Source organism: Nelumbo lutea, chromosome 5, assembly GCF_056320005.1.
Source record: "Nelumbo lutea isolate HS-2025 chromosome 5, American lotus-T2T, whole genome shotgun sequence".
Classification (NCBI taxonomy): Eukaryota; Viridiplantae; Streptophyta; class Magnoliopsida; order Proteales; family Nelumbonaceae; genus Nelumbo; species Nelumbo lutea.
In genome coordinates this window covers 11,002,297-11,011,145 of record NC_142688.1, presented here as the reverse complement: position 1 = coordinate 11,011,145, position 8,849 = coordinate 11,002,297, and the positions used below count along the sequence as shown (strand labels likewise).

Genomic DNA, 8,849 nt, shown 5'->3' with positions numbered 1-8,849 from the left:
GCCAGACCACAGACCAGATCAACCATGAGAAGTATATACCATCAGGTTGCAACTTGCAACTTGCAAGGGAGCACGGCCCAATTTACAGTTATAGCGGTTTCTGGTCGCCCAAGGTGGTTTGGTCGATTGGTCCCACCATCCCATAGAACTTCCCTTGGCGTGGCATTTACGTTGACTCTTCTAATGTCAGATTGGAATATCTACGTAATATATAAATGATTATCGCATCTTTTTTAAGGACGTTGAATCCACACAGCGACTTCTAGCCCTGTAAAGCGAGCCCCTGTGCTCTGTCCCCATGAAAACACCTGAAAAAACCAAATTCACCACAATTTTCATTCAACCACACAGCTTCCTTTAAAATCGGCGCTCAATCAAAGCTGAAGCCACGTCTAATGCCGAGTGCCGACTGTATCTGCAGCCGAAGGAATGCGGAATGCAATAGTGTGTCTAAGGGTAATGTGCAATTTATTGAATAATTCCACCTGACCAAAACACTGTATTGGTTCTTGCCGATCCATGAGAGCACCGCTTACATGCCAAAGGGGAAAGGCCATGATGTAAAGTGGGGCACTGATGATGCAAGGCACATAACACACCCAGGCAATAGGGAATAGTTCGATCAACATAAGCACGAGATTGGCAAAATGTAAAAACATGCCAGATCCGCATGAAAAACCTCCCCTTAATGTGCATTGCACAATGCCAATCCATACACTGTTCCCATGAACATATGTATCTGCCCATAAAAAACCCTGATATCCACACTAGCTATTAACTAGGGCCACAAGAGAATATTGGTCCTGCCAAGATTAAGCATCTAAGAAAGTTGACCACCCTTTAAAGAATGCATAAGCATAAGCTTTTAGAAGGGGCCAATAGAAAAAACATCACTTCTCTCAAAAATCACATTGATTATATTTCCGATAATACCACCTAAGTAAGGAAAAACTAAACCTGTGTCAAACCATGACAAAGACATTTATTGTTTTAAATACATTAATGCATATATTAGACAAACAGCTCGGTTATTTGCAAGTGTAACGAAAATAATGGCGGATTAAAGACGGATAGAGTGGTGGGGTGTGTGGGTGGGTGGTGGGGAAATGGAAATGGACTCAAATAATCAAATTTGGGATGATTGTCGTTTTATTGACGAGGCCAATGCAACTATCGGCGTTATATACCATATAGCAGAGTATTTAAGTAACGCTCGTGGCTCGCTGGGAAACCAATTTCTATGACGTCCCATTTCAATTTCCGAGGAGAAACATGTTGTATTAAAGATGGTTTCTCTATAATAACTGGTGCAAACAGATGGCAGGGCTCAGGGCTGCCGCCCCACCAAAAGAATGGAGGTTTTAGATTAGAAAAAGAAGCGTCACCATTTCTCCATCAACTATTCTACAAAGCAACTGCTGCAAGCACCTCCAAAGAGTGACGTTGAACTTCATAGCTCCACACTTCGAGGTGTTCGAATCCAGAGTACTGAAGACAATTCATGAGCAACGTGGAGAAAATGGGGTTATGTTGATAACAACTAGAGTCAGCTAGGTACTTTGAACACCACTGATGCTATCGGTGTCATCAGCTTCAAAAGTTCAGCATCTTTACTTTGTTGTCATGTGACATACTTCTGGTCTCCAAGCTGGTAATAATACATAAAAAAACAAAAAACTAAGATTGTTGATTGTATAGATGAGGAAACTGACATCTGCTTCACAATTATCTCTTACCCATGCAAATTTTGAATGAGAAACTGACTACTGTTTATATCTTTAGGGAGCACATCATGTGATCTTTCTCCCTGTGACATGCATGCCTCCTGAGAGTTTTCCTCTATGGCTCGTTCATCAAAATGCAGAGGCCCTGTAGTCATGGATTTCTTTTTATTTCCTCCCAAAACTGAACTTTTTGTTAGATAAAATGCAAGGCAATATGATCATGTAAAGCATCACCTTTTGGAAGGGGAAAGATCATCTAATTTTGGTCTTGTAGAATAATCAAAGTGGCCTACCCCTGTTCAACACGAAATGCCAGATGCTATATTGTTTTATGCCAGCATGGTTGGGTCCAGACCAGATAAGAGCAGACCTGATAACAAAACAGAGTCCCAATCCTGACCCAAACTCAATACCAACAGGATGGTCCACAACTATTAGACCAAGAACTAAGCCTATTATTAATTGGGTTGCCCAATATTACTTGACAAGTCTGGGTAATTTGACAATAAATCCACTAATTTTCTTGCTTTCTCTTCTCAAAATAACTCGTATATAAATATCTTAGAGGAAGTTAGAATGGGTAAGCTACGAGAAACATGTAGAAAACATTGAGGAGTATGTTTGCCACGGGCAAGTAAAACCAATCCCAACCCTATTAATACAATCAGAACTCAATGCAGATCCAGACCCTATGAGGCCAGGTCTGTTGGACTGACCTGGACCATTGACAGTCATAATCTGGGATAGTGGCGGCAAAATAACATATCCAACCTCTTGGGAAATCAAAATTGAAAGTTCTCAGGTAAGAAGACCCACCTGACAGGTTCTTCACAGAGTGATTCATATCGAATGGTTGCCGAGGCAATGTATTTTCCCCATAGATTTCCTTCACATACAAAACAAATTGGTAAGTCTTATTCCCATGAATCTGCACAAGAGTATCTAAGGAGTCAAAATTCACCAACCTTAGAGGATGAAAACAGAGATGGTCCATGATGAGCCTGATGTGATGATCCAATCCCAAATGAAGTTTCGGAATTGCTGATATTTGTGATACTGGGTAAGACAACCGGTTGATGAGAGGAAGTGCATTGGTTGGGAAGACTAAATGCCATTCGAGTTGAGGTTTCTTGGTTCATAGGTAGTGTGCTTGTTCCCGCTGTCATATGTAATGATCCACTTCCCCCACTGAAGTCCATTGGCACCTGCGGCAGTGGTATAGGCTGCAATACTCCAGGCAGGTACACTGGGTGCAGACTCAATCCATTTCTCATTGACAACATCTGTAGAATGAACAGTACAGTCAGAACATGGTTTCTACTTACACGCTTGAAAGAACATTCTTATTGGGGAACCAGCAATAGATCAAAGTCATAGGTAACCAGCATATCTGAGCTTGTATGTTTCTGCTTATGGGTGTGGATGCAATTAGGGTGTCTTCCGTGACTTCGTCAGAATCTGATTAATTCACATAGAAATATCTGAGAAATTAAAGTCTTTGGATACAGAAGCCTCGTTAAAGACACTACAAAATGTACTAATAACCCACAAACAAGGCAGACAACTGAATAGAAAGATTGAGGATTATTTTATTTTCTTTACACATGTTAAGATGCTAACTCTGATTGCATATGATGCAAACAACAAAGAACAAGGTCCCCACTTTATTATGGAAAGTCTACAGATGATGGAACAGATCTTTGGAAGACAACAGAGAGAGGAAACCCAAGCTTTATGGCATTAGAAGAGAAGCTTGGAATATGAATTGAAACTTTGGTTAAGAGCCTACCAGGAGGGCTTCCAAATGAGTGAAGCTTTATTCTCTGCTATACATGAAAGTTGGCCCAATTTACCACTAAGATTATCAAACGGTAGAGTTTCTCTTCACAAGCCAATACTAAGAAATAGGATAAGAATGACTGAGCAGCTCCATGATGGAATGGGGAAAGCATCCCAATCATTAGGGCACGAGGCATCCTTGTAGGCTCGTATTTTGTTGTCAATCTATAGGAACTTGGCTTGTGTGATCAGATGTTTTAAGAGTCAAGAGCGTAAAGACTTTGCTATTGCCAAGACTTCATTCACATGGACCAAACAGAATGACAATATATCACGCCAACCATCAAATTGAAAATACATGCAAGGATGAAGAATCAAAAATCACATACCAAGTGAAACAAAAGTATATGCCATTCTGAATATTTAAAATTTGGCAATATCTAGGATGCACTATAGCCTGAAAATCACTATGGTCAGATGATCACTAGTTACTAAGAAGTAAAAATTCATATTTTTCTGATTGTAATGGAGGCAGGATGCTTACAAGAATTAATTCTTTTTAACCCTCAATTTAAAAGGCTAAAATACCCCATAAATCCAAGATTTCCAATGTGATAATTCAAATTGACATTTATTGTTGTTAAGCAGCTCATAACAAAATTCTAGAAAATCTATTAAATCCAAATGAAAACTACAACTAATAAAATCATGAGAAGCCCACAGGCATATAGAAAAACTGGATAGCATACCCAAACAAAATCAAAGATGGGTCATCAAGAAGTCATTTGACAGCTCTTGTTAAAGATTGGAGGGAAAATGATCATTTGACATCTCTCCATTAATGTCTTCAAGACCATAAGAACTTTTGATGATTTTGATTTTGCTCCCATAACAGGAGAAAAGGCAATGCCATTCATATCTCATAAAGTTACACCAAACTAGTTGTGCTAGAACGTGATTGATTTTTTAATAGTAACAATGACAGAAAGTTTTATTACCAGAAAAAGATCATAGAAAAAAGAACATGGAGAGGGAGCGACTAGAAAGAAAAAACAAACCCCAAGGTTATATTCCTACAGCCTCCCTATACGTCCAACCTAAGATTACACTAAGCAGAAAGTGCAGACCCCAATACAACTCTCTAGTAGCAGTACTCCTAAACAAACAGAGAGCAAATTGGCCCCCACAACATCCCACAGCACATTCAAGCCGTGTATTGGGAACATCTCCCGATGATGATACCAGAAATGATGATGTCATCATCGGGAGATGCTCACAACACACGACGGGGATGTGTTGTGGGACGTTGTGGGGGGCAATCTGGTAGGGGCTGATTTGAACTCAAACAAACAATTGGCTAGACCATTAGCTGATCTCTTAATCCAGCGAAATGAGGGCTAGAAAGTGATTGCTTATTAATACTAATAGGCCAAATTGGTCATTGGCAATAACTTCAGGATGCAGATTTTCCCATGCTACACCAAAATCTTTATAGAAACCCTTTTTTTCGTAGAAGTATAGAAACCTAATTAACCCATAAAATAGATCCTCTGGAGATGTATTCTATCATCTCTTCCAATTAAGTAGATCATGACCTTTTAGAAAGAACCAAATCCTAACCAAGCAAACCAAAACTTTAAGAATGGACATAAGGCAAACGGACAGAAGTGTAATAGTAGGATAAAGTGCCTTTAATTAAAATAATTCCTCCATCAGTTAAAAGATAACTGCCCTTTTCGATGAAACCAACTTCCTACAAAACCTTTCTTCAATGAATCCTAAAGTGGTTGCAGAAAGAATTCATCTCCATGGGGTCCTTCATCAGTTAAAAGATAACTGCCCTTTTCGATGAAACCAACTTCCTACAAAACCTTTCTTCAATGAATCCTAAAGTGGTTGCAGAAAGAATTCATCTCCATGGGGTCCTTATTAGGATGCCAGAGAGGACTAAATAGATCATTGGACTCTTATCCATTTCACACCCACTTGCTTCAGTTTCCTTCATGCTGTCAAGCTTCCAATGCTTATGACATCAAAAGTTCATTACTGAAAAGATCTTATAGAATGCATCCTTTACTCACACTTGATAAAAAGAAGACTGCAAAATGTGATGGCACAAAAAAAAATAAAAAAATTATTTTTCTTAAGAAAAACCTTATCAAGCATAAGTGAAGCTAGAATAAAGGAAAATGAGGAAACCAAGATGAAATGTTAACCATTCCATAGAAAGCTCTGCCTTCAACTGTAAGAATTCCATTTTCCAATTGAAGCCTAATGCCTCTGGAAATTAATCCATCAACCCTTACTCCTCACCATCACTAATCCTAGACAAGGCAATTAACTGTAGCTCTCATTGGGTCATTCCTGACTATGTTTTATGAGCATCTACAGGCTTCAATCAACTTAAATACTTGCCTGGAGAAGAAGAGAATGGAGCTTCTTGTGATCACTTCAGTATTTTCACCTTTTAGCTAAAAGCTTGAGGGAAAATGGTTGTTCCCACCTTTAATCCATGACCATAGAGGATAAAGATGGAACATCCTGTAAGATGCTAAATTGCATTTTAACAATACCAAGACTTTGATAATTAACATTAGCTTTGAAATTGTTGTCAACTTCATTCACACTTAATTTTTATGCCATTAATGACAGTTTCCTAAAACGATTTATCCGTGTAATCACTATATTAGATATAAAATTACTATTTTAATTTTGATAATTTGAGAACCAAAGAAAATCATGAGAAACAAGAAATACCTTTTACGTCTGTTCCAACATTTTTACAGGAAAACTTCCTTTTGACCTTCAATAGGAAGTTTTGAATTTGTTCAGAAAAGAAAGCATACAAATTGCACAAGGAATCATAGAACAGAAAAGATACCCTCCACCCTATCAACACTCACAAAGAAAAAGGTAAAAGATGAACGAGGAGCCAATATGGTGGGTAGCCATAACGCGTCTAATCATTTTAGACACTGTACAAAATTGCATAAACAGGGATCCCTGTCCAAGAACATAGGCACATACTGCTCATTAACACCTTTTTGCTTTTCTCTTTTTTTCTGTGTGTTTGAAGGGAGGGAGTTAAGAAATGGAGAGCGCTCCAACATCTAAAAGAGAGGTACTCACTTGTACTTGAAGCTGAAGCTGCTTGAGATATTCAATGGCTTCATCCAACATCGAAGCCTTATCCGTCTGCCACAATCAGAATATCGGATATGACTTTCAATGGCTTCAACCCAGAAAGCATTGTAGGAGATAGAAAAAGAACAAGCGAATACCTTGTTCGAATTTGGAATAAGGTTCTGCAATGCTTTCATTTTCTCATTGATCCTACTCCTCCTCCTCTGCCCAACAAATTTCACAGTTAAAACAAATCCATAACGCAATGGGAATAATAGAAGGAAAAGCATGAGAGCTTGCTATATTATGAACCCCAACCTTTTCAGACAAATTATGAACTTCGGCCGCTCTGCTTCTCTTTGAAGATGACGACGAAGAAGTAGTACGAGGGGGCATAGGTTTCGATGGCTCCTCTGACGTTTCAAGACCCTCCTACGATCAAAAGGCATGCATGTACCCATTGAATTCGATAATTTAAAAAAGAAAACAAATCTTTGGGAAAAAAAAAAAAAAAGTTCTCCCGAGTTGCAAGAAATACAGAAGGAAACAAGGATATAAAAGAACCTCGCTTTCGCATTCGTAGTCGTCGAGGTCATTGTCCAACGGGGACTTTCTTTGCTTGGCAGTTGCCGTGACATCATCACAGTCCGCAGTCCCAACGGAAGTCGTAATAGTTGCTTTTTCTTTCGCCTCGGATGGGAAACATAGGCCGGAAGAAGAGAAGATGAAACTGGAACTGGAGGAGACTGCAACGCCGGAGGACTCGACCTTGGAGTTGGAGGTTCCATTCCTGACTCGGCAGTCGGCGGAATCAAATGGAAGACTTGACCCGTATGGATGGTGTGGATGCTCCGGGAGAGCTTTAGATGTAGTTAGTGGAGAAGAAGAAAAGAAAGCAGGAGGAGCAGGGGCAGAAAGAGACGATGATGAGAAGGGCATTTGGTTGGACCTATCTGACATGCAAGCAGAAGAAGATGAAGAGGAGTGGAGGAAATGACGAAGGAAAAGCGAGATATCGTCTGATTCAACTGCGGGACGGGAAGGAGGAGTAGGAGTAGGAGAAGAGGATGGTGGAGGAAGGGAAGAGCAGGTTTTTTCATACATGTCCGCCATAGAAGTCAGAAGGAAGAGAAAAGCGATAGAAAGGGAGGAGGAAAAAGTTCAGCTCTCATCTTCCACACCCACACGAGAAAAGCTAATAAAAGCGCAGGTCAGGCGTTGTTGATGTTCCTTCTTCTGCAAACCCATCTCCACACACTTTCTCTCTGTGGGTTTGGTTTCTGGAGTTTCCCCCCCTTTTTATTTTTTTCAGGGCTGGTGCTGTCTGTCTGTGCCTGCTCTAATAATAAACCACAGGCTCGTTAGACTACTTAGCAGAAGCCAAGGCAAATGTAGAGAGAAAAAGAGAATACGGTCGCTAAAGCTCTTTTTCTATGACTTGCAGAGTTTTAATTTTTAGTGTTTTTCTGTGTTGCTGCAAAAAAGAAAGTCCCGTACCACTCCAGTCCAAACTCCCAACACCCCCACCAGGCCACAACCCCATCAAAAATGAAAAATCAAATCAAAATCAAGCCTTGGTAGTTGCCTAGTTGGTTCCTCTCTCTCCGCCTCTCCATCTCTGTTGTTGTTCTGGACTTCTGGGTTTTGGGCCTTCTGGCATCTAATTATCAAATGGCTCCGGCCGTAATTTATCGTTCATTGAGCTTAGAGAAGTTAGTTCTGCGAACAATTACAAATTTACAATACAAAACAAACTAGGGAACCTCCATATATATATCAAACCTTTCAGAGTTAACTCGCATCGCATCGATCTACTCGTTGACAGGTGACAGTCGTGACCCAGCATTGGATGGGTCCCACTTAATTTACCGCTCAAAGTTAACACGTGTAAACGACGTGGCACTGTTGCATAATCCACGTGTTCACCTAAGTAGATGGCGGTTGGATGCAGTCATGCAGATTTAGTCATATAGAAATGAAATGGGCCAAATCATGGACGGTGGCGGTGGGCGGGTGCCAGGCGCCTTCTCTCTGGCCGGTTGGCCTGTTATCCCTAGAATTCTGAGTCGTCCATAAAAGTTAGGTAGCAGCAGTAGAGTGGAGAATGGAGATCATTTTCTGAGGTGTACATTGGATGCCAATCCAATGGCTTGGATGCGTAGAGAGCAAACTCAGATGATGTTCCTCCTCCAAGTCATTATTGGGCAGATAATTTCAGATTCC

General features: G+C 40.2%; 1 protein-coding gene across 4 annotated transcripts; it reads right to left on the bottom strand.

Annotated features, from left to right (window-relative positions):
- Positions 1 to 1,257: 1,257 nt before the first annotated feature.
- On the bottom strand, positions 1,258 to 8,372 carry ALC (basic helix-loop-helix (bHLH) DNA-binding superfamily protein). 4 transcript variants are annotated; one of them, XR_016099915.1, is made up of 9 exons: positions 7,191 to 8,372; positions 6,945 to 7,058; positions 6,785 to 6,850; positions 6,633 to 6,698; positions 6,261 to 6,306; positions 2,690 to 3,007; positions 2,541 to 2,610; positions 1,737 to 1,869; positions 1,258 to 1,648 (listed from the first exon to the last, which is right to left on the bottom strand). XR_016099915.1 is itself a non-coding variant. In XM_088947700.1 (8 exons), exons 1-8 carry the CDS (start codon positions 7,737 to 7,739, stop codon positions 1,594 to 1,596), a joined length of 1,371 nt encoding a protein of 456 aa, XP_088803826.1. In that variant the 5' UTR covers positions 7,740 to 8,372; the 3' UTR covers positions 1,258 to 1,593. The 4 variants fall into 4 exon arrangements, 2 of the variants coding, with proteins under 2 accessions (XP_088803826.1, XP_088803827.1); XM_088947700.1 differs by lacking the exon at positions 6,261 to 6,306; XR_016099914.1 differs by lacking the exons at positions 1,258 to 1,648; positions 6,261 to 6,306 and adding an exon at positions 1,959 to 2,094 and having other exon boundaries at positions 7,191 to 8,370.
- Between the last annotated feature and the right edge of the window lie 477 nt (positions 8,373 to 8,849).

What these genes read in the sequence shown, in the direction of transcription:
- ALC (XM_088947700.1), bottom strand. Translation starts at nt 7,739, where the DNA reads ATGGCGGACATGTATGAAAAAACCTGCTCTTCCCTTCCTCCACCATCC. An exon ending in TTCATAATTTGTCTGAAAAG is followed by an intron (nt 6,851 to 6,944) that starts GTTGGGGTTCAT and finishes TTTGTTGGGCAG; the next exon opens with AGGAGGAGGAGTAGGATCAA. An exon ending in AGCTTCAGCTTCAAGTACAA is followed by an intron (nt 3,008 to 6,632) that starts GTGAGTACCTCT and finishes TTCATTCTACAG; the next exon opens with ATGTTGTCAATGAGAAATGG.